We start from the raw sequence: 26,285 nt of genomic DNA, 5'->3' as shown, positions 1-26,285 counted from the left end.
ACTAAAGGTACAGCTTTGTGAGTAGATATAATTCACTGTCAATTTCTGGTGGCAACCAGATTTTCAAAAGATGCTCGTGCTGTTTTTGGAACAAAACTAAAAGGCAGTGCTGTCAATTGCATGGATGGGAAGAAATGCAGAAAACCGATGACCCTGTACTTCTGTAACTATTTTCCAGCATTGAGTTAACTGTTCATTTTTTAACTGAATAAAAAGTAACTGATAGTAATCTCCATTTTTAATGGCGCTTGCCAAGATCTTCCTATCCATTTGAATATTGTGAAGTACCAAGTGCAGAGGTTTTCTTATATGAAGGAATTGGATGTGCATTTGAACAGTTATTTTCTGGCAATTTACAGACGATTGTAGCCTTGTATTTCTCAGGAATCACTTTGTCAGAAGCTGAACTATATTGTACTATTCTAGAACGGACACGATAACTTGCAAATTGCTCAGACAATTTGCAGCTTTAACATATCCACACAGTAGACCCAGTTTGTATGGCCAAGTAGGTAGCATACAATTAACTTTTTTACTCTTTGCCAGTATTGTGTATGGACCTTTAATCAGGACTGCAGTTTATTTCATCTTGCAGTTCTTTGATCTGTCTGATACTTTCTGGGCATAATGGCTGTACCAATATTTCTGGGGGCATGCATATACCTGAGGTCTTTTTATGCACATAGTGAAAAATTTAGCCTGGTTATCACTTAAGTGTGCAGTATTTCATACTGTTTCTTCTGCATTTGTAGATTTATTTGATTCAATCCCTTGAGTTAGCTACAATTGCTGTGCACTCAGCATCTGTGAAATAATCTAAAGGACCAGAATCTTGTTTATTCCTGCAGTACCTCTCTAAAATTGGACGAGGGACCCAGGAATTGGGCTTCTTCTTATGCATGACTGAACAAACTCTTTAATTTGCTATGACCTAAATTACAGGATTTTACCCAGATATAAACAGAAACCTGCAATGCTGGTTCTCCATGCAAGGAAAAGCATGGTGCTAAATTGAAGTAAGCATTCTTCTTTATTGCAGGTGGGAGCTGTATTTTTATATAGAAAGTACCGTTCCCCAACCCAGAAGAAAAGTCAGGCCTTCCTTTTCCTTAATTGGTGTTGACATTAAATAAGTAAATACCTAGTATTTATTTTAAAGTGGATTTTTTTTTAATTGTCTTTCTAGATTTGATGACCCAAATTCTCTACAATTGATTAGTAGTCGGACATTGAAGCTGCACTTCAGTTTACATCGAGGACTCCATCACCATGTCAATGTTATGTTTGATTACTTCCATCTCTCTGTTGTGTCAATTACTATTCATGCCTCCTTGGTTGCACTTCACCAGCCTCTAATAAGGTGGGTCTTTAGAAATAAACTGTCATTGAGGAAGCAATGCAACGTCAATCACATTGCGCAAAATTGTATTAACTGTTACTATGTTTGTACTAAATGGTCACAGTAGGTTTTTATTTATCAATGTATGTTTCTAGATAATTTCTCATAAACCCAAAAGCACCCAGCAGGAAGTTGTAGGTTTTATGTATCCAGTATGCTCTGCAACACTGGGTTAGCAGTACTAGTGAAAGTTTTGGACTCTGCCTCTCAGGCTCATGCACTACCTGCCTCATGCATTCACAATTCCTTAGGGTTCAGATCTAAAGGGTGCAGTGTTGTAACTCTGAGCCATATACCTGTAAGGCAAAAATTATAATTGGCTCAAAAAACTTTGACCTTTCAATTAACCATGTTGATTGACTCAAACATTTCATTGGCTAAATGTGAATTTCAGAAAGCAATTCCGATTCATTGTACAGCTGTGAATATTTTCTTTTAGACTTAAATGGAAATAAAAATGTTAGCTGGAAAAATTAATGAAGAAATTAATTATGCAGATTGAATCATTTGAGCTAGATTGAAGGTTTAAAAAAAAAGAAATACAAATGATTTTGCAGCTGGGCGTATAACTGAACCCTACCATCCACTAACGAGTTCTATGACCAAAGTTTATTTAGGACACTGCAGAGGGGAAATTAATTGAAGAACAAAACGTTCTCAATTTTGGGCCTCAAAGGCTGTTCCTAACCACCATCACTGCATTGTGGCATTGTTTGCTCTGTCTGGTAGCAATACAACGTGTAATGGGTGCTGAAAATATTTAATTGTGACGGTTGTTTGAAGCAATGCCTTTTTTGTCTGCAGTCTATTCTGTTTTTATCCTACACTGTTATAGTTTGTATCTCTTCTGTCTTTGTTTTAAAAGTCATTGATAACATTAATTTATCCAGTTTCATTCAGGGTACAGCATAAAACTGGGTATAACTTGGCACCTAACTAATAGTCTGAATCAGGAAAGTCAAGGATATGTGGTGTGGGAAACTGAAATGTCATAAGGAATTGGACCACTGTGTGAGCCTGACAGTAGTTTTAACTCTGTCAGAGCTGTTCTGGGAATGTTTGATTTTTGGCATTGATTCCCGTACTAAAAATAAAATCTATTCCTTCATATTGATTTACCTTTTACACCTTGGTTGATGTTTGGACCATTTGCTGATAGCAAATTTGATTTTGTTTCCTATTTAGCTTTCCTCGTCCAATGAAGAACACTTGGCTAAATAGGAATGCCCCAGCTCAGAGCAAGGATTATGGCATTCCTTCCCTTGAGAGTGTGGTTTTTGGCAGTAGCTATACAAAACAGCTGTCACCTGATGTAAGACAACTTAATCCAACTCATTTTTGACTGCTCAGATAATGGGTGAACAGAATTATTTGTAATTGGGCTTTGGGAAAATATTTCCCACAATCTAGTTTTGGCGAGTATTTTATCGTCACTTAGTCATGTTTCTGAAAGCAGGATACTGGAGATGCTGCAAATCTGAAATACAGTCAGAAAATGTTGGAAATACTCAGCAGCCGATGGCAGCATTTGAAATGAAAAATGAAAATTGCTTATTGTCACGATTAGGCTTCAATGAAGTTACTGTGAAAAACCCCTAGTCGCCACATTCTGGCGCCTGTCCGGGGAGGCTGGTACGGGAATTGAACCGTGCTGCTGGCCTGCCTTGGTCTGCTTTAAAAGCCAGCGATTTAGCCGAGTGAGCGAAACAGAGTTAGTGTTTCACGTATGAACTGGGAAATGTTCGAAATATCATTTTTGAGCAAGGGGTGAGTGGGACAAAGATATTAGGATTGTCTCTGATAAGGTGAAAGACAGAAGACATTGAATGGCAGAAGAGTTGGCCTTCCAAGGCTAAAGGGAATGGTGATGGGGCAAGAAAATAAATAAAAGATGTGCCGAGAGTGGGTGTGGCACTGTAAACAATAAAAAATGATAGAAAAACTAAAACAAGCAAAGGAAAGGGAAAAAAATGGGCGACAGAGTTTGCGGTCTGATATTGCTGAACTTCGGAAGCCGGTCAAGTGCCCAATTGAAAGATAAGTTGCTTTTTCTTAAGCTTACATTGAGCTGTACTGCAATAGTGCTGTCAGCCAAGGACAAAAATTTCAGCATCAAAGTAAAGTGGAGAATTAAAATATTGGGCTACTGGAAGCTCAGGGTCATGCTTACGGACTGAATGGAGATATTTTGCATCAGTCTCACCGAGTCACTCCAATGTAGAGGAGCACCACATTGCAAGCAATGACTAGATTCAAAGAAATGCACACATTACTCTGCTTCACCTGGAAGACGTTTTGAGGCCTTGGATGGAGAGGAGGTAAAAGGACAAGTGTTACACCTCCTATTTGCAAGAAAAGGGGATGGAGTGTTGTCATGTTTCTAGCTGGTTTCCAACATACACGATAGAAAAACCATTATAGTTAAAATTAAACATTTTCTTATTCAAAGGAGACATTCTAATATATACCTCATGCTTGAATTAGATGATAGCTTTTGCAGTACCATGTATTATATTTATGTATAAGACTAGAAATAACACCTCATTTTGAAATTAAAGATTGGATGAGGGATTTCTGAATAGCTCTTTCCAGTTTTTCATTTTTGGATTGTTCTCAAGTTGATTGGTTTCCTTTATATATTTAGAATCTGCGGCACTCGAATAGCGATTTGGTCCAACTTGTCTATGCCAGTTTTTATATTCTGAACCAAATACCAGTACATTTCTACCCATTGTTGCAGTGAGATATTCCTCCAAACTTGATGTATTTGACAACTTTTCTCCAAGTTCCTATTGTTGATTTAAAATTGGAGATAATTTAACATATGTAAAGTGAGTGGATTTCAAATTAGGAGCTTGTGCTGAAAACAAAACAGAAAATGGTAGAATAACACCTAGATCAGGTAATTCTTCATCTTTGGAAAGAACATAGAAAGATAAGAGCAAGAATATGGCCATGAGTTGGTATGATGGGTATAAGGGGCCACCATGAGTTGAATGGAGGGTATGGAGATGGAGTGTTTGCACAGGGGGTGGGGGAAGGGGGTGTGAGGGCTAGAGGGCCTCACAACTTTTAATATAATTGGAGCAAAGTCTCAGAGAATTGAGGCAGGCCTTGACACCTGGCCGCCACAATGGCCTATGCTCTGCTTCCAGGGTTGACAAACCCAATTCAACCCCCCACCAGACCCCATTAGAGCAAAGATCACAACATCCGAAGGCATTTCAACCAAGACGTGTCTGGCAAGCCATGAAATTTTAAAGTTAGAATTTGCAGTACCCTGCGTGAATAAGGAATAAAGAAAATGTATTTGCAGGTGCTGGCTATCACCAAGAAGTTGTGCAGGTGGAAGTTTTTCATTGTAGGCCTTCAGGTAGATATTTTATAGGGAATGTTTTAAGGTTGGGAGTCAACTTGTACATTGAGCTCACATTGTTAACTATTTTGCAATCTTGCATATAGACCATGCGTTCTTTATCTCTCACTTGCACAGTTAATTCCTTCCAAACTTGATTTTATTTCAGGGAAACAGTTATGTGGTGCCAGAAAGCTGCATGCAACATGCTTATAGTTTCCATTACAATCTCTGTTCAAACTTGCTGCTGGCTTACAAAGGCCTCTTTAACTACTTCACCATGGTTACAAAAGAATTACCTACATCTCGCAGGATGGAGCTAGGTAAGTTGTTGTAGATTTGTTTAAATGCAAATTTTCTTTTGTAACTTATTAAACTATCAGATTTTCAAATTATGCTTATCAATAAATAAAAAAATCTTGTGACCAAGCATATTTTCTCATTTGTAAGTATCTATTCACATCTATAATGAAAACTGCCGAAGTAAATGTGCTACTTAATAGTTTCCCCCACCCCACCATTTCCCCCATCCCTCACCTTGGTGAAAGTGCTGGGGACTGAATTACATCTGTGTGCCCTAGTTTAGGTATTCTTCACTATATCTCTCTGCTTCACCTCAAGGCTACGCTTGGTCTTGACTTCCTGGTGAAGGTTTTGATTTCATCATCGACTAAAAAAAACTCTGCCACACCAGGCGAGATGAGAGATTGAAGAGTCACTTTCAAATTTGAGATACTCTGATGATTATTCAGCTACTGAGTATTTTGTGTCCAACTCGTCCAATTCCGAATTTAGGTATTTTATTCAATTCTTGGGGACAAGTGAATTTTTTTTGTTACCTTGCAGATTCATGCAATATTAATTACTTATTTCACAATTATGTTTGATTATTCACAAATCGTATCTCTTGACGTCTCACTGAAAGCTATCCAGTCCCATCCAAATCTTTTCTCGTAATTCTGCAAATGTTTCCACTTGGAGTTTTAACCAATTCACGTTTCAAAATTATTATCAAGTATACTTCCAACATTTATATAATTTACATTTGTCAAAGTCCTTCAATCTAGTTAGACACAAAGCCACTGAAGAGGATATTGGGACAAATGATCAACAATTTAGTTCGCAGTAGACTTTTAAGAAAAGGTTTAAAGAAGAAGAGAGAAAAGTGGAGAGGCTTAGTGAGGGAATTCTAAAGTCTAAAATCCAGGTAACATAGAAAATAAGAGTATTCTGCCCTTTCAGCCTGCTCCACCATTCAATGTGATCATGCTGATCCTCTCTCTCTCAATGCCATACTCCTGCACTCTCCCCATCCTCCTTGACATGAAATCTTATCTTATTTCCTGAAGTATATAATGTTTTAAGGAATGATCCCCTCTCATTCTTTAAACTTCAATGAATACAGACTGTTGACCCAAGTTCTCCTCATACGCCAACCCTGCCATCCCAAAAATCAATCTGGTGATCCTTTGGTGCAATCCCTCTATGGAAAGTATATTCTTTCATAGATAAGGAGACCACAACTCCATGTGTGGTCTCACCAAGGTACTGTGCAGATGCAGTAAAGCATCCTTTCTCCTGTATTCAAGTCCTCTTGCAATGAAGGTCAACATACCATTTGCCTTCTCAACTGCTTGCTGTACTTGCATGCTTGCTTTCAGTGACTGGTGTACTTGCACACCCAGGATCCTTTGTACCTCAACATTTCCCAACTGTTGCCATTTAAATAACACTCAGCCATTCTGTTTCTCCGTCCATAGTGAATAATGTTACATTTATCCACATTATACTGCATCTGCCATGTATCTGCCCACTCACTCAAATTTGTTTAAATCGCCTTGAAGCCTCTTAATAATCTCCTCAGCACTTACTTCCCACCAGACTTTGTGTCATCAGCAAACTTAGAAATATTACATTTGGTTCCCTCCTTGATATGTATATTGTGAATAGTTGGAACCCAAGCACTGATCCCTGCGGGACACCACTAGTCACACCTGCCACTTAGAAAAAGACCCATTTATTCCTACTTTGTTTCCTGTCTGCTAACCAATTCTCAATCCATGCCAATATGTTACCCCCAATCCCATGTGCTTTAATTTTGCACAATAACCTCTTAGGTGGGACTTTGTTAAAAGCTTTCTGAAAATTGTGTTGTTGCCATGGTGGAGTGGTAGAAAGTGGGGATGCCCAAGAACCCAGAATTGGAAGAGTGCAGTGGCCTCAGAAGGACAGGAGGATGTCACAGACATGGGGAGAGGTAAAGGCTATGGAGGGATTTGAAACAACACGGCATACTTCCTTCGGGTCTGTTCACTGTTATTCTCTGATTTCTCTTCCTTGTCCAATTTTGTATCGAATCAGCCACTACCCTTTAATTTCACTGTAATTTTGCTAACAATCTTGTATAATGCTTTATCAGGTCCATATGTAGAATGGCAACCTCTATACCATCAGCGCTCCTTGCTCCATCAAATAACATGGTTGTTATCAAAATGGGGAGTTCCTTTTCAGGCACAAAACATGTGCGTTGCAGCTATTTTGTGCTGTAAGGAATGGAATGTCACCTTGATGTCTTCTGAAAAATCTTTCCTTTTGTTCATATCAAGCAAATTTTTATGTGATTCTTCAACATTTAGCACAAAACTCCAATCCATTCTAAGACTTTGGAGTATGAGTCGGCCATTTGGTCCTTTGAGCCTGTGCCTCCCTGTTATTCATGGTTGACCTGGTTGTGGTCTCAATTCTACTTTCCTCTCTCTCTCTCCCTTCCTGTCCCCCCCCCCCCCCCCCCCCACCCCCCTCTCCCTCTTAACCTTTGACTCTTTTGTCTATCATAAATATGTCTAACCGCCTTGAATGAATTCAATGACCCAGCCTCCACTGGTCTCTGGGACAGACAAGTTCTGAATTGAATGGAAATATAAGTATCCTGTACCTTTGCTGTGTTTTGTCACTTGGTGCAAAGTTGAGGAACTGAATTGGGAAATTTAAATCTTTCCAGATGCCCCTCACACAAACATGTATTTGAAAGTGAAGCTCAACATTGAACTGATGTTGAATACTGATAGGTGTCCATTGGCAAGGAACTGGAACGCGTTTGCCTAACATTAAAATGTATTACCCTTAGACCATTAATTTTCTTGTTCATTAGTGCATATTTCATTGGAATTAGTATATTTCAAATATTTTCACTTATTTTCACTTCTCATTTGGTGACAGTTTGAGTTTGTAGAATAGTGTTGTGTGTAACGGGATTTGGTTTTGGGTGAAATTTATCTTTCGTTGACTGTATTTATGTAAGAGAAGCTGTTTAATTATTTTTCCCACTTCAATTTTATGCCTGGTAAGAAAACACTGCATTACCCCTGGTTTATTTTTCCTCCAGTGAGGGAATTGATTTCGAAATTCCTTTCGACATATTTAAATGTGGAAGAATCGTGTTCTTGTTTTGTAACTTATTTTTTTAAAGAAATATTTGTTTGAATTTGTTGTCTTTACATTTGTTTAATTCTGTGAAATGTTGCCTGCTCTTTTTAGCTTTGTTCAATTCCTAATATTGAAGAAACAGTTTTCCATATCCTCATTTATATGTTTCTGTTAGTCTAAATTGTCAATTGATTAACATGCTTGGGCTTCGTCCCTTGAAGGACAGCAATAGCATTGCTGTGTTGATCTTATTCAACTTCAAGGATGATTTTATACTTCTCAATGCCACATGTAAATTGCTTTTAATTGTTTCAGAACTGAGACTGCCTGCTCATTTTGCTTGAGACTGTTAATAGATCCTAGAAAGCAATAGGCCTCAGGTCATCTATCAGAATAAAATTAAAATCCAGCCACCAAAGAGAATGCTGGAAAGCCCATTCTGTTCCTAAAGACCTGTAAGTTTTTTGTTAATGTCTTCGTTATTTCCCTCTGTGGCACAATTTTGAAATTTTTCTATTGGGAATAATCTATTTTTTAAAAGTAGTTATCACAGATCCACGCCACATATTCTAAGTTGCTAGACGCTGCATTACTCTCAGTTTTGTCATGGAGATCAAGGTTTTTGCCAGAGCTCTTGTTTGGAAACCGATTTTAATTCAAAGAACAAAGAAAAGTACAGTACAGGAACAGGCCCTTCGGCCCTCCAAGCCCGCGCCGACCATGCTGCCCGTCTAATTTAAAATCTTCTACACTTCCGGGGTCCGTATCCCTCTATTCCCATCCTATTCATGTATTTGTCAAGATGCCCCTTAAATGTCACTATCGTCCCTGCTTTCCCCACCTCCTCCGGCAGCGAGTTCAGGCACCCACTACCCTCTGTGTAAAAAAAACTTACCTCGTACATCTCCTCTAAACCTTGCCCCTCACACCTTAAACCTATGCCCCCTAGTAATTCGTAAGATTCATGGTTAAAAGGTGTGGATTTGAATCCTGTGGAAGTCGTCTTAATGACCAGTCAAAATTTAATTCCACTGAAGTGGGATCAAGTCAGCAGTTCTAAGAATGATGAATGTTACTCACCCATCTATTTTAAATGGAACATTCACACGTATGTTGTGTATAAAACAACACTAAACACGTCGATAAACCTAATATGCAGGAATATCCAAAGAACCTTGGTTCTGGTTGTCACTGTAAACTTTGGTATTCTATTCTGGCTGAATTTATTAATTTGTTAAACCTTTCAACATTTTATTTCCACATTTTTCTCACTTGAAAAAGGGCAGATGAGCAAATTTCAGAAAAATAAAAGTGGCATAGCATTAAACATGACTTTTTTTAAAAAACTGAGGTGTGAAAAAAACAACTCGCTGAGTAAAATAAAAAAGGATAATAAATAAAGATTCATATTGGGGTGATGTGGAGATATATTGGGGTGTAAAAGGGTGAGTGTGTGTGCTTCCGCCTCATTCACAGGCTCAGGGCGCTGACTGAGTCACACTCTTCCCCATGTTAGAGTGGGTGATGAGGTGTGTGGGTGATAGTCAGAGAGAACCTTGATGCTGGGAACGACCCAGACTTGAGAACGCGTTCTGCCCTGGCACATTCTCCATCCCCACCCCAATACACTCCAGACCCTGGGACCCTTCTCCCTGCCATCACAACGCCCTGGACCCCTTGCTCCTCCCTCGTGCACGCGCCCTCGCGCATGCGTGCCCCATCTTTCCCCTCGCGCATGCGTGCCCCATCTTTCCCCTCGCGCACGCTGCTCACGCGTTCCCCCTCCCCTCATGCGTTCCCCCTCCCCTCACGCGTTCCCCCTCCCCTCACGCGTTTCCCCCTCTCATGCGTTCCCCCTCCCCTCATGCGTTCCCCCTCCCCTCATGCGTTCCCCTCCCCTCGTGCGTTCCCCCTCCCCTCGTGCGTTCCCCCTCCCCTCGTGCGTTCCCCCTCCCCTCGTGCGTTCCCCTCCCCTCGTGCGTTCCCCCTCCCCTCGTGCGTTCCCCCTCCCCTCGTGCGTTCCCCCTCCCCTCGTGCGTTCCCCCTCCCCTCACGCGCGCCCCTTCTCTCCCCTCACGCGCGCCCCTTCTCTCCCCTCACGCGCGCCCCTTCTCTCCCCTCACGCGCGCCCCTTCTCTCCCCTCACGCGCGCCCCTTCTCTCCCCTCACGCGCGCCCCTTCTCTCCCCTCACGCGCGCCCCTTCTCTCCCCTCACGCGCGCCCCTTCTCTCCCCTCACGCGCGCCCCTTCTCTCCCCTCACGCGCGCCCCTTCTCTCCCCTCACGCGCGCCCCTTCTCTCCCCTCACGCGCGCCCCTTCTCTCCCCTCACGCGCGCCCCTTCTCCTCCCCTCACGCGCGCCCCTTCTCTCCCCTCACGCGCGCCCCTTCTCTCCCCTCACAGCGCGCCCCTTCTCTCCCCTCACGCGCGCCCCTTCTCTCCCCTCACGCGCGCCCCTTCTCTCCCCTCACCGCGCCCCTTCTCTCCCCTCACGCGCGCCCCTTCTCTCCCCTCACGCGCGCCCCTTCTCTCCCCTCACGCGCGCCCCTTCTCTCCCCTCACGCGCGCCCCTTCTCTCCCCTCACGCGCGCCCCTTCTCTCCCCTCACGCGCGCCCCTTCTCTCCCCTCACGCGCGCCCCTTCTCTCCCCTCACGCGCGCCCCTTCTCTCCCCTCACGCGCGCCCCTTCTCTCCCCTCACGCGCGCCCCTTCTCTCCCCTCACGCGCGCCCCTTCTCTCCCCTCACGCGCGCCCCTTCTCTCCCCTCACGCGCGCCCCTTCTCTCCCCTCACGCGCGCCCCCTCTCTCCCCTCACGCGCGCCCCCTTTCTCTCCCCTCACGCGCGCCCCCTTTCTCTCCCCTCACGCGCGCCCCCTTTCTCTCCCCCCCCCCCCCACGCACGCCCTTCTCTCCCCTCCTGTCACGTGCTCCTCACCCCTCACGCGCGCCCCCTCTCTCTCCCCTCGTGCGCGTGCGCCCGAAAAGTCAACATAGAATGCTAATGGCAGAGTTTCAAAGACTGCTTCTCATTCTGTGGCACTCAATTCAACCAAGTTATTGCTTGGTGCAGAATTTTTGTGTGCAGAATTAACAATTTGTGTTTAAGTCAGAGTTCCAGTACACACACTTGCCTAGTGGAAATGTGTTGCTTATTGATATAATTGTGTTCTAGGGGACAAACCATGAGACAGCTATCCTCCGTCATTTCCTCCTCGAATTCATCTTTCTTTTGACACTTTTTAAAAACTAAAAAAATAAGCTAATTTAAAACATGAAGTAGAATTGTAATTATAATGTAATTTCGAGATTGACTCGGTAAACACCAAATAATTCAATACAAAATTGGATGAATAAAAAATGATAGATTTTGCTTGAGTAACCCAAACAAACACAGATATGACTGTTATCCATTTGTGCTGTTAGCTCCCATGTGTTGTATTTGAGAGTAGGGTCTTTTATATATTTGAGTATTTGATTAAGAGGCAAATTATATTTAGAAAATAATTCATTTTTTGGGCTAAATTACCTTGGGACAAACGGCTGGATAGCAACTTTTATAATAACTGAATTTGTGTTAAATACATTGTTAAAGTTCTGCTACTGGACAATCTACTTTAAGTAAAGATTGTCTCGGAATGGAAATGGAAACAGTAAACCTTTGCTCCATTGTTAATTTGTAAATTTGAAATCAAATATTATTTTCTCCCATTGCAAGTGTCGTCTTGCACTTCAATCTCAATTCCTTGATTTTTTTTTAAATGATGGATCCATGTATCTTCAATGAAAATAGGACACTAATCTAAATGGAGCAAGCAATACTTTGGTATTCAGAATTCATTTTAGCTTCATCTGTTTCATTAAGCATTTTATATTTAATATGTTCCTTTATTTGTTTGCCATTTTTGTTGCATATTCTTTTGTGATAGAACAGCTGCTGAGCCATGTTTTAACTAACTGATTTACAGCTTTTGGTAGTCACTTCTATTCACAGCAAAATAAACGAATGCTGATACCTCATTTTGCACTAACTCCATGCACCATTCTTGAAATATTTTAAAATATTTATGTCAATGCTTTTGAAAAGTCTGCACACATCATTTTTTAAAATTGCAATATTAATAATGAATTACAGCATAGACCCAACATGAGCTGGTTTGCAAATAGAATTGCAACATAGAAAAAGGTTTCAGAACATACTAACAATTAAAAGCCATTTAGTCCTTCCTACTCAACCTATTTATGTTTATTTTCATACCCCAGGCCTCGTTCACACCACAAATATTTGTATTATCTTTTATTGCAAAGCCTTGATGGAGGAACATAGTGCAGATTTTTAGAGGAAAGTAATGCTGTATATGATTGCCATTACGGCAGGTACTTTCCCATAGCGTTTCTTTGGGAATGAAATAATTTTTTGCTCATTAATGAGATGATTAATTGCATGCAGAATAATATCTGCTGTTTCCCAACAGTTTTGCCAGGTACCTACAGTTAACTTTGTGCATTCCCAGGTTCTAGGTGCCTTGATGCAGAATTAGCATGAGAAATAACCACATAGTCTTGGTTGCTTTTTATAATATAAAGTGTCGTCTGTTGCTTGTATGAATGAAAGAATAACTTTTCTGTATAGTACTTTACAACTCTGAGATATCTCAAGGACATCTTAAACCATGAGTGGCTTTGAAGTAGAGGAAAGAAAAAAATAATTTGTGTTTATACTGCACCTTTCATGGGCTCAGGACATCCCCAAGTGCTTTACTGCCAATCGGTTATAATTGGAGCATAGTTACTGTTGTAATGTCGACAAACGTGGCAAGTAATCAAACAGCAATAAGCTGAGTGACGAAAAATGTTTGTGGAGCTGAGTTGACTTGACACCCTGCTCACTTCAAATAAACATGGGGTCTGAGAGTTCATGTCTTGCATAAATTATAGCATCTCAAATATTTCTTTAGTTTGGAATGGGACATTAACCTGCAGCCTTCTAACTCAGATAAGAATGTTCCAACCAAGAAAGCACCAGCAATGTGTAGAGACTGTTGATGTAGAAACTGAGTGATTAAAATGTGTTTTGTTGTAAAATTAGTTGAAAACATAATCTTCTTGTATATTAATAGTAGTCACTAATTTAAGCTTCTATGATGTTTTATCAATTTGATAGCATCACCAGCTGATGTGGATACTATGTTTTTCATTCAAAACTTTCAGCATAATATCCTGTAACCATGGTCCAGGGTAAGAAATAACAACATAAATAGAACTATGAATGAGATTCTGCGGATGGCATTTGAGAAACTGGATTCTAAATTAGTAAACAAACTAAAAGATAATCTCTGCATTACTACCCGAAATACCCAGTTTGCAAGTTGCTAAAATGTCAAGCAGATCAGAGAATTAAATTAGTGGCTCAAAGACTCTTGTTGGAAGAAGTAGTTTTGATTCTTCAGATGCTGGCACCAGAACTGAAGAAAGATGGAACTCTTCCATTGGATGGGCTCCAGTTAAATTTGGTAGGAACATCCTGATGAATTACATAAATAGATCTGTTGATAGGGTTTTAAACTAGACTGGCAGAAGGGATCAAGTTAATGGAAATTTGGAAATCTGAAGGCAAACATTGCGGCAGCATAGTGGTGTAGTGAGTTTGGTAAAGCCAAGCAGAGTGGGATGGGAGGAATAGGGAGTCTAATGGAAAAAACGTATCAGTAAATAAGTTCCATGCAAAGAATAGTGTTTTTTTTTAAAAATCAAAGGCTCTTTATCTGAATGCTTATGAATCATTTGTAACATGATAGATAAAATAGTGCCACAAATAAAGATCATTTTTTATCTAATTGACACTTTGGAGAAGTGGTTACAAGGTGAGCAAAGTTGGGAAATAAATGTTGCAGATTTCAGAAAGACAGGTAGAAAAGGAGAGGTAGCATTCTTAGTAAAGGATGACATAATGATAGTAGTAAGAAAATTCTAGGTTCAGAATATCACATAGTAGATTCAATATGGGTGAAGATTAGGAGTAACAAAGGTTGGAAAACGCTGGTAGAAGCAGTGGATCGGCCCCCTAACAGTAGTTTTGGAATAGGAGTACTAAGCGAGAAATAATTGGAGCCTGTAACAAAGGTAATGTGATTATCATGGGTGACTTCAATCCTAATATAGACTGGATCGATCAAATTATCCAAAGCTGCCTGGAAAATGATGCTTTAATGGCAGTTTCCTGGAACAATACTTTGTGGAACTAACTGGGGATAAAGGTACTTTAAACACATTATTGGGTGATGAAGCTTGGTTAATTAGTAAGTCAGTTGTAAAAGATTCTCTGGAATAAAGTGGTCATAAGGTTGAGAATGACATACTTGAGTCCAAAACAAGAATCTTAAAAGACAATTAGGTAGGTATGAGAGAACAGCTCACTAAATTTGAATGGGTAAATGGAGTTAAATGGTATGGAAGTAAATAAGTAATGAGAAACGTTTAAAGAAACAATTCAAAATGTTCAGCAAAAATACATTCCAGTGGAGAACATAAACTCAGTGAGAAAGATCCACATTTGACTTAATAGTGCAGTTAAGGATGATAGATTAAAAGAAGAGACTTGTAACATTGCAAATTATAATAGTACGCCTGAGGTTTGGGAGAGTTTTAGAAATCAGAAAAGGGTAAGGCAGCACGGTGGTGCAGTGGTTAGCACTGCTGCCTCGTGGTGCGAAAGCCCAGGTTCGATTCCGGCTCTGGGTCTCTGTCCGTGTGGAGTTTGCACATTCTTCCTGTGTTTGCGTGGGTTTCGCCCCCACAACCAAAAAATCTGCAGGCTAGGTGGATTGGCCAGGCTAAATTGTCCCTTAATTGGAAAAAATTAATTGGGCACTCTAAATTTATTTATTTTTTTAACAAATCAGCAAAGGGCAGCCAAAAGGTTGATAAGGTAAAAAATATAATAAGGATAAGTAGCCAGGAATATAAAAGAAACAATTTAAGGAGCTATTAAAAGTATATAAAAAGAAGCAGAGTAGCTAAAATAGACATTGGCCCCTTCAAAGCAGAGACAGGAAGAATGATCATGGGGGATGAATAAATGGCAGATGTTGAACAACTATTTTGCATCTGTCTTCACAGTAGACAAAACAAATTACATACCAGATATAGAAGGTAACCAAAGAGCTATTAACGGTGATGGACTTCAAGTAATTAATATCAGGATCTGGTCGCCAACATCCGAGGGTGCAGAGATGGTGAATACATTTTTCTCAAAATTCGACTAATGCGAGAACAGTCGTAGAAGACTGCTTGTCAAGAAAGGAGGGAGAGAGAAAACATGCTAGTTAGCCTGACATCAATTATTGAGAAAATGCTTAATCAGGAAGTCTTAACAACGGAGACATTGGAGCGGTGGTGGCGCTGTGGCATTGTCGCTAGACCAGTAATCCAGACAATGGCAAACCAATCCCTGTTGACCCTTCAAAGTTCTCCTTACTAACATCTGGGGGCTCATGCCATAATTGGGAGAGCTATCTCACAGACTAGTCGAGCAACACCCTGTCATCATTCTCATGGAATCATATCAGATACTGTCCCCGATATCACCAACCCCATTTCTGCAGATGTCCCAGAGGTGGTGGTACAGTGGAATACAGTTGGGAGGGAGTTGCCCTGGGAGTCCTCAGCATCGTCTCTGGATGCCATGAAGCCTCGGCACCAGGTCAAACATGGGTAAGGAAACCTCCTGATTATCACGCACTGCCCCCACCAGCTGATGAATCCGTACTCCTCCATGTTGAACACCACTTGGAGGAGGGAGGGTGGCAAGAGCACAGAATATGCTCTGGTTGGGGACTTCAATGTCCATCATAGTACCACCACAGACTGAACTGGCAGGGTTCTGAACAACATAGCTGCTAGACTGGGGCTGCAACAAGTGGTGAGGGAATCAACAAGAGGGAAAAGCATACTTAAGCTTATCGCGCCAACCTGCCTGCTGCAGATGCAGCTGTCGATCACCGTATTGCTCGGAGTGACCACTACACAGTTCTTGTAGATGCAAAGTCCTGCCTTCACATTGAGGAATACCCTCCATTGTGTTGTGTGGCACTATGTTAAGTGGGATAGACTTCAAACAGATCTAGTACTCGAGTGGGCATCCATGAGGCGCTGTAGGGCCATCAGAAGCAGCAAAATTGTACTCAACCACAATCTGTATCCTAATGGCCCGACATATCCCTACTGTACCGTTACCACCAAGCTAGGGGATCAATCCTGGTTCAATGAAGAGTGCTGTAGGGCATTCCAGGAGCAGCACCTGGTATACCAAAAAAGTGAGGTGTCAAACCTGATGAAGCTACAATACAGGACTGCTTGCGGGCCACCCAACATAAGCAGCAAGTAACAGACAGTGCTAGGTAATTACACAACCAACAGATCAGATCTAAGTTCTGCAGCATCCAGCCATGAATGTTGTTGGACAATCAAGTAACTCACTGGAAGAAAAGACTCCATAATTATTCCCATCCTCAATGATGGATGAGTCCAGCACACCAATGCAAAAGATAAGGCTGAAGAATTCCAAACAATCTTCAGTCAGAAGTGCCAAATGGATGATCCATCTCGGTTTCCTCCATCACAGATGTTAGTCTTCAGCCAAATCCCAATTTTCCCCATTTGATATCAAGAAACAGCTGAAGACATTGGATACTGCAAAGACTGTGGGCCCTGCAAATCTTCTGGAAATAGTATTGAAGACTTGTGCTTCAGAACTTGTTGCGTCCTTAGCCAAGCTGTTTCAGGACAGCAGCAACACAAACGTCTACCCGGCAATGTGGAAAATTGCCTGGCTATGTCCTGTACACACGAAACAGGACAAATCCAACCTGACCAATTACCGCCCCATTAGTCTACTCTTAATCATCAGTAAAGTGACGGAAGGGGTCATCAACAGCGCTATCAAGCGGCACTTACTCAGCAATAACCAGTTTAATGACTCTGTTTGGTTTCCGCCAGGGCCACTCAGCTTCTGACCTCAACACAACTTGGCTCAAACACAGACAGAAGAGCTGAATGCCAGAGGTGAGATGAGTGTGACTGCTCTTGACATCAAGGCAGCATTTGACCTACTGTGGTATCAAGGAGACTGAGCAAAACTGAGGTCATTGGATATCAAGGTGGTTGGAGTCAGACCTGGCAGAAAGGAAGATGGGTGTAGTGGGTGTAGGTCAATCATCTCAGCTCCAGGACACCCGTACAGGAGTTCTTCAGGGTAGAGTCGCAGTCCCAACCATCTTCTGCTGCTTCACCAATGACTTTCCTTCCATCATAAGGTCAGATGTTTGGATGTTTGCTGATGATTGCACAATGTTCAGCACCAATCACAATACTTGAGATACTGAAGTAGTCCATGTCCAAATGCGAGATTCTTGCTTTGTCTGAGAAATGGCAAGTAACGTTCACGCCACACAAATGTCAGGCAATGACCAACTCCAACAAGAGAAGAACTAACCATCGTCCTTTGACATTCAATGGCATTACTATCGCTGGATCCCACTATTAATATCCAGGGGGTTATCATTGACCAGAAATTGAACTGGATTAGCCAAATGAATACTGTAGCCACGAATAGGAACTCAGCAGCATTCCTCACAATGCATCTTACAAACCCACTACCATCTGGAAGAACAAGAGCAGCAGATACTTGGTAACACCATCACCTGGAGATTCCCTTCCAAGTCACTAACTATCCTGACTTGGGAATATATCGCTGTTCCTTCACTGTCACTGGGTCAAAATCCTGGAATTCCTTCCCTGACAGCACTCTGGATGTACCTACACCGCTGATTGCAGCAGTTCAAGAAGGCAAACTGGGATGGGCAATAAATGCTAGCCTAGCCAGTGCCGTTGACATTAAGTGAAATGTAAAAAGAAAAATAATATGGTTTTACGGAATGGCCTCTTTGTTCCATGAAAATGTGATATAACGATTGAACTGATTATAACTGTACTTGGTGTGAAAGAAATGTATGACATATTTATTCGTTTTTTGAGGATGTGACTTGTCAAATAGATAAAAGGGAGCCACTAGTTGGTGGATATAGGTGTTGTATATATCCTGACAGCATTTGATAAGATGCCATGCAAAAGGTCAATACACAAGATTAGGGCTCGTAAGAGTCAATATTAATACGAATAGAGGATTCGTCCGCAGGCAGGAAACCGAGAGCATTGATGAACAGGACATTTTCAAGTTGGCAAGCTGTAATTGGTGTAATCAGTGCTGGAGCATCAAGTGTTTACAATCTATATTTTTAGAAATATTTTTATTGGCATTTTGCATTTAAACACAGAACTTTGCAGAATAAAATACAGGAATAACAATAGTAAAAATCAACACAATAGTAACGGGAACACATGAGCCCCAAGCTGTCAGCGTGTCTGTGACACTGTGGCAGGGGTTACATGTTCTATCCTACACTACTTACATTAGGATTTGTGCGTGTTGTACAATTTGTTGAACGGTACCTACTGGGACTCTTACTACTTAGTGGCAAGAGTTACACTAGCTTTACCCACATATTTGCATTAATTGCCAGGACCCTTCAACTCACTTGCCGACTGTCTTTACTTTTGAAAGAGTGCTGTTCCCTCCTTGAGTTCTCGGGGGTAGGGGTTCAAGCCAGGTCCGTCTTCCCAGTTTGGCCTGTGTGGAAGAGGCTTGTGTCCTGTCCTGCGATTGGCCACTCTTCCCCATTCTTTCTCTGCCATTAGCAAGTTCCCTTTAACTCGGGCAGCGTTCACAGGAAATAAATAGTTGATCCTAATGAGAAGGTTGTTAATATGCCAAATGGATGTTTTAAAGACCAGCTGTTTGTTAACGTATCTGCATAAAAAGAGATGGAAACACAGGCATGTTTGCTGAAAGTACTGTCAGACTAAACGGTGCTGCAAAATATATAAGCTGGCTGGTAGTTAGAAATGTTGGAGGATCAGCTCAGAGATTTTGTTTCAGTCATGTGTTTACTTTAGATGCAAACGTGACATATTGTTTATTTTGTTCCATGAAAATGTGATATAACGATTGAACTGATTATAACTGTACTTGGTGTGAAAGAAAAGAGATAGAAGATTTAATTCAACCTCAACTTCAAGTATTTTCTTACACTACCTTCAGAGAACATAGAACATACAGTGCAGAAGGAGGCCATTCGGCCCATTGAGTCTGCACCGACCCACTTAAGCCCTCACTTCCACCCTATCCCCATAACCCAATAACCCCTCCTTACCTTTTTGAACACTAAGGGCACTTTATCATGGCCAATCCACGTAACCTGCATATCTTTGGACTGTGGGAGGAAACCGGAGCACCCGGAAGAAACCCACGCAGCCACAGGAAGAACGTGCAGACTCTGAACAGACAGTGACCCAGCAGGGAATCGAACCTGGGACCCTGGTGCTGTGAAGTCACAGTGCTAGCCACCTATGCTACCATGCCGCCCTATTCTAGAAATTCAGGAGGGCAGTTTTGTTGCAGCCTCAAGTCATGCTATTGCAGAAGCAAATATAGGGAAATGCAAGTCCATGCTAGCAAAGTAAGAATCCAAATGCTTTTGGCAGCAACTTAATCTGCAGTAGTTCCATCATTTTTAAAGTTGAAAAATTCAAATGAAGGCAAGTTTGAATAGAAATTACTCTTCATACCAAATGAACACTAAACACGCCCACATTAAATTAGCTCTTTGTTCTAACTGGCATATTTACCCCATTTATCTTAAATAGGTTCGACTCCTTTTAAGTCGTAGATAATTTTTTATGGTAGATCAAGCCACATCAATGAATTTTGTATGGTGGATATTAAGCATTTGTACCACATCATTTGTGGTACAAGTTATTTTTACACTTCGTTATTTTGTTTACCCGGCATATCTTGTTCATTTGGATGGCATAAACAGAAAATGCTGGATATACTCAGCAGGCCAGGCAGCATCTGTATTTATGATATCAATAGCTGGCACTCGCTCATCTGGCAAATTGAAAAGTCAGCAGAATATTTGGTTAAATAATTGACATTTTTGATAATTTGATAATTTTCCTTGAATGTTTGTGTCGTGGAGGGTGTCGTGGAAATTATAATAAAGACAAATTCCTCGGGGTTCAATTTAAGGAAATTTATTTAAACATAAATGCTTCTTGGCTGCTTGATTGGCAGCCTCTTTCCCTCTATTTGCTAACCAGTGTTCGAGGGACACGTTTCCTTCATTCAAACGATTATTATTGGGCACCCAGCCCCCATTTATGCCGGGTGGGATTGCAATCCCATAATTCAAGGCTGGCCAAGATGCACCATAAGAGTATTTTAGAAGCAGCAAAACATTCCCTGTGAGGGGACTATAAATACCACACATTTAAGTCAATTTCTAATGATTGATTTTATTTATTTATTTATAAATTTTAAAAATAAATTTAGAGTACCCAATTATTTTATCCAATTAAGGGGCAATTTAGCATGGCCAATCCACCTAGCCTGCACATCTTTTGGGTTGTGGGGGTGAAACCCACGCAGACACGGGGAGAATGTGCAAACTCCATACAGACAGTGACCCAGAGCCGGGATTCGAACCCGGGTCCTCAGCGCCGTAGGCAGCAATGCTAACCACTGTGCCACCGTGCTGCCCCATGATTGATTTTATAAGCATTAGCTATTTTTAGAAAGGTATATTTTTCTTTGTCAATTCAGAAAAGGTCAACTGTCTGCTGAAATGGTTAATGTTTCCTGCAGAATCTAAGGGGGCAGAGAATTTGGAATGATGCCATTTACGTCTTTTCACGTAATCTTAAAAACGTATTCAATTACTTTTATTCGTAAAGGCACTTTCTTTTAAACTGATTTTAATTTCCAATGTTGCAGTGCATTAGAGAAATCTCAACACAATTCACTTAAGTTATAATCTCGGACTCAATGACAGATGATAAAAAATACAACCCACTTAGCACTTCATGCTTTGACTAAAATTAATTGGTTAAGCAAAACACACAGATTCTCACAGCTCACAAATATCACAGTTAACCGTTAGCCTTATCTCATGGCTACAGAAAATCTGAATTCCCTTTTAGACAGGAACTCATCTGTTACGCTTTTACCTTGATCTTCTATTTACTTTTACTCCCCTGTTTTTTTTTCCGAGAAGCTGACCAGCTTCTTTAGATTCCTATGGGGGATATGTAGGTTTTCCTACCTCATTCTGTTTCTTTACGATTGTTTCTTTTCATTTTCTTACTCATTTTGACTCTCTTATCTGTCTTCTTCAAGGAGTTCACCTTCTTTCTCACTCAGGATGTCTTTACCGAGGCTTCAGGACGACCTATGAGGGGGCGTTGGGTTTATTGCTCATTGTTCCTTCTGCAAAATACTTTAGAACATATATATAAAACAATAACAATGACCGCGGAAATCATTTACAAATACTACAGAGAGTGCACACCGGTGTTTATCCTTTCACAAACCGCGAAGTCTATTTTTTAATTTTAGTCTCTGAGGCACCTTTTTTCTTCCCATGCCGCTATCATTAATTTATTAATTAAGATAACTCATCTTAGCATGAGCCACCGGCTAGTAACTAAGGCTGCCGAGCGCCACTGGGGTCGCGCTATGGCTCTCTCCCTTTCAGCTGAGAGAGTCCTATTTATAAGAGTTCTTTTGGGGTTCACACCCCCTTTAAATTAGGGAAACTGCAACGACTATGCCAATTTGTCGTGGAAATTATAATAAAGACAAATTCCTCGAGGTTCGATTTAAGGAAATTTATTTACACAAATATATTTGCGGAGAGAGTGTGTTCCGGCTGCATAGCCAGGGCACCGCACTCTGAGATTCAATTGAAGAAAGCATATTTTTATAGTCTGAAATAACAGCTTGAAGTAAACAGCCATGTTTATATTAAATAGACCTTGGAAAGTACGTAAGATGAAATACGGAGTACGTATGCTCTTGCCCTTGGCTAAAAACAACTCGAGTACACATTTTGTTATCTTTCGGAGGACAATGTGTTTTCATAATCAGGCCGAGACCAAAATATTAAGCAGTATTTCATTTATGTTACCTGACCTTATTTTCTTTCAAAAGCAGTGTTGAACTATAGTCCAGCATTTCCCAGCATGCTTCTAAATTGGCAACTCATTAATTTCCCTTCCACAGAGGGACCTTAAAGGCAGAAATTTTCTTTTTGTCACATTTGCTTTTCTTTCCACTCTTATGTGACCATCAATTTTAGCACAAGAGAGAGAACTCTTTTTGTGTAAGCTGAACAATGGGATAAGATTTCTCAATTAAAATGTAAAATGATCTCCTTTGATACATGAACAATGAGATGTAAAGCTAGTGGAAACATGCAACATTGAAACTTGTTTGAAAATGCAGTTTACTTAGTGACTATATAACCATGAATACATGTGGTCTCATTTTTTATGGCTAGTTTTGCCATTTTTTGATGGTCCTCTTAATTAAAGCTATAAAAATACCTATCAATTCTAGTAACCATTCAAAGGGATATTTTGCACTCTAATTTCTAATATTTTATGCATGGTTTATTACTGCAGGCTTATAAGGCACCCATATAAATTGCTCTCTTTATATATGTTCTTCAGGAATATGCGTTAAGAAAATTTGCTGGTGTGTGCTATAACCAGGTGTCTAACAAAAGATATGGCCTAATAAGCATCATCTTTGCTTTTATCTTTTGATCTTTGTGCTTCGCTATGATATTAAAAGCATGGTAGCTAATGCTCACAATTTCTAAAAGCTTTGCTCAGGTATTCAGAGAGTTTCAATTTAGCAGCTAACCTTTAGAAAAGTTGATAGGGTATAGGTTTGAAAAGAGGATACAATAACAAGCACGTGTGTACAATCCTATGACTAGCCATGACCAACATGCAGGTCCTTTATGAACGACTCCTCAGAAGAAAATATCCAAGAACACAGAGGGACATCTTGATAGGTATGTCTACATGACTTCTAACAGTAAACCTATATAGTTCCTGTAGAAGATTTTGTTCAGAATAGTTAATATAATTTCAAACAATAGATTTCAATGCTGACAGTGAGCAAATCGAAAGCAATTTGTGTGAATCTTAAAGTAGTCTACAAATTTAGTCTGAAAAATTCAAGTGATCACAAACCTTAACATGTTGTTCTTTTACTGCTGCTGATATTTGTTTTTCTAATAGTTGTTCGTATTTTAATATAAACTTTATTTTTCAGAGGAGATTGATGTTGATGGCAGACTGTCAGAACTTTGTGAACAGATAAAGGTATGCATGTTACTACAAATAGTTTTGACTTTGCAGAGATCATAACTGTTTCCAAACTGGAGCTCCTATTAAATACCACCTTTTGTGCCTATTAACATTTGATTTACTCCAAGAATGTGGTGTACAAATTCTATAGCAGTCTAGTCTGAGAGATATCTCTTGTGCTGGCTTCAGTTGAACTTCTTGTGCTAGTTTGCATTGCCCTCTTGTAAAGCTTGCATACATTTTTAATGTAATTCTTTTAACCAGTAACTGCAGTAAGATAATTATTTAGTACTGATAGCAAAGTCACAAGACTTCAAGTCCAGCTATTGCTAAGTTTGTGAATGTCCGGAAAGATTATGGATCTGTGCTCCTCCAGTATGTCTTGTATCTGTCTTGCTAATTGCATGGCAGTGGTAAGGGTTATATTCTGGCTGTGAATTGACGCTTGGCAGATACAAGGTTTAAATCCTCCTCCAAGTCTGGCAATGGAGAACTCTTTGCTTTTCAATAAACAGAATACGAGGACCCACCAGAACCTTCATTTATGGCACTATGTATCCCCTTCAATGTATTTGTATTCTTTGTGATATGTAAACATACATGACGTCCACACAAATACAAAATCCATAGTGTCAATGTCAATGTAGCAGTGAATCCTGGAAGCCAAAATAAATCATAATATCATGCATAGTAAATGTACAATGCAGAAAGCTCAGGAAATTTTCATAAGTTTATTTTTTTGGTCTGGAAATAACTTGGTGTCAATTCATTCCAATTTTAGAGTTTTAAATCTAAGCTCTAAATTCCTTTTGAGTATTTAAGGGGTCTAACTGATTTCTCAATCTGTCCTTATGTCAGTAGATCGTTCATTTTACTTGGAGTTTGTGTGTCCCGTTATTCATTTACGCAATGCCTTGTGTATTCTAATCTTTACATTCATAGTTCGTACTATCAGATTATGGGTGAGGTAAATTTAGTTTCCCCCATCTTCCTCCTCTGGTTTTATGTAAATGTATTTTTAGCTATGAATTTCAATACTGTTTGTTTGGGGATGTGGTGGAAAACTGATGTCTCCCAAAAATGGTAAAGGATTCATCATCACTATAACATTTTCTTCAATGCTCAAAAATGTAAGGGGGGGGGGGGGCTCTTTCTTTTGGATAGCATTGCAGATAAGTGAACCCAATGTGTATATTGGGGGGGGGGGGGTGTAAAACTTAAAGGAGGCTTACAGTTTATGTCTTCCATTCTAGCTGAAAATGGAAAATCCTGATGATCTTCCAGAACTGGTAAACATGGATCTTGCACAGCTTTGCTCTTTGCTGATGGCTCTTTGGGCACAGTTTATAGAGATTGTGTCACTACAAGGAGAAGTCGCAGCTTTATTGGCAAAAGAACACCATGTACTTCGTGTAAGTACTATATTATTAATTTACATGTGAAAACCTTTAATTGCAAATTAGACAAGTCATTGATTAGTCATTGATGTCAAATTATATGAGATGGCAACATGGGAACACAGACGAGTTAGTGTAGTCCACATTGAATACAAGTCTTAATCTTGCCTGCCCTGTTCCTATGTCCCTAATTTCCCTTTCATCAACCACCATCATCAATATATTCTCAGTTGTCGACATGATCTCTACTTCAGTCACCAACTCTAATCTTATATAAGAAATGGGAACAGGAATAGGCCATTTGGCCGACTGAGCTTGTTCTGCCAATCAGTAAAATGATGCCCGATGTGATTGTGACATTAAATCCACTTCTGCCCGTGCTGTCGCCCCCCCCCCCCCCCCAGCAATACCATGTGATCCTCGACTCCCTTATAGATCAAAAATCTGTTGAGATTAGCCTTCAATATATTCAATGATCCAGTCTTCTCTACACTCTCTCGAGTAGAGAATCCAAAAGGTTAATGACGCTCTTGAGATACAAAAAAAAATTGCCTCTTTATCTTAAATGGGACAGCCCATGTTTTGAAATATACCCTTATAATTCCTCTGTGTGAAAATGTTTCTCCAGCTCCCTATCCTAAAACTTTTGGATCTTCATCTACGAGCTGGAATCTAATGTCTTAAAACATTTTGTAAACTCTATTTATTGGCAGTGTGTTTCTCTGCTCATTTAACTCATTTCCTTGTTGCAGGTGAATCCAGAGTGAATGCATTTACAGTTTTACCATCACCCTGGTTTTCCATCCTGATTGTATACTGCACTATTCTTCTTTTTAACCCTGACTACTCCTTTAATTCCTTGCTATTTTGTATTAGTTCACATTGAACTGCATCCTGCACGTAGGTCGATTTACCTGAAGATGTGTATCTGACAGAATCTTTTATCTATTGTTTACTGATATTTACTCTTGGCTAACATCTGCATATTTGAGTATTTTGCTCCAATCATTGTCTGTGATATAGTGCAGTTAAGACCAACCTTCGGTACCCTGTTGGTAATGTTTTTCTCTTCTGAAAATAATTACATTCATGGCTATTGTTCTTTGATACAAGTATCTCTCCAATACTATATTCACCCCCTAATCCATGAGTCCTTGCCAGTGTATTAATCTGGGATATGGTACTTGGCCTAAAGTATTTTGTTATCTATGTCATGTTTCTAAACTATGTAAAATTTAGACTAGGGTTTTTGGCATCTACTTTACAAAGTTTACTGAAATTGTGGCTGTATTTGTTCCCTTCTTCCCCCACAATTGGATAGGTAAGAAGATTTTCAGAAGCCTTTTTCTGCATTGAACACCCTAGACAAGCAGCGTTAGCATATCAGGAATTACAGTAAGTAATGTAGAAACTGAAAAATAAGACAAACAAACAAT

At 40.3% G+C, this 26,285-nt stretch overlaps 1 protein-coding gene across 9 annotated transcripts in view; it reads left to right on the top strand.

Annotated features, from left to right (window-relative positions):
- fam135a (family with sequence similarity 135 member A) overlaps positions 1-26,285 on the top strand; it is a 228,239-nt gene that overhangs the window by 119,999 nt on the left and 81,955 nt on the right. For 8 of the 9 annotated variants that reach the window (XR_005461064.1, XR_005461066.1, XR_005461065.1 and 5 more), the window contains 7 exons: positions 1,187-1,360; positions 2,585-2,711; positions 4,924-5,077; positions 23,077-23,154; positions 23,418-23,467; positions 24,706-24,864; positions 26,171-26,244. Coding sequence is in view for 6 of the 9 variants with exons in the window: in XM_038800678.1 (XP_038656606.1) it covers positions 1,187-1,360; positions 2,585-2,711; positions 4,924-5,077; positions 23,077-23,154; positions 23,418-23,467; positions 24,706-24,864; positions 26,171-26,244 (816 nt within the window). In the remaining 3 variants the exon portion in view is untranslated. The remainder of the gene's footprint in view (positions 1-1,186; positions 1,361-2,584; positions 2,712-4,923; positions 5,078-23,076; positions 23,155-23,417; positions 23,468-24,705; positions 24,865-26,170; positions 26,245-26,285) is intronic. The other variant, XM_038800680.1, reaches the window with a different exon arrangement.

Source organism: Scyliorhinus canicula, chromosome 6 (assembly GCF_902713615.1).
Source record: "Scyliorhinus canicula chromosome 6, sScyCan1.1, whole genome shotgun sequence".
NCBI lineage: Eukaryota > Metazoa > Chordata > Chondrichthyes > Carcharhiniformes > Scyliorhinidae > Scyliorhinus > Scyliorhinus canicula.
The sequence above is the reverse complement of the archived record's forward strand: the minus strand, read 5'-3'. Positions and strand labels throughout refer to the sequence as shown.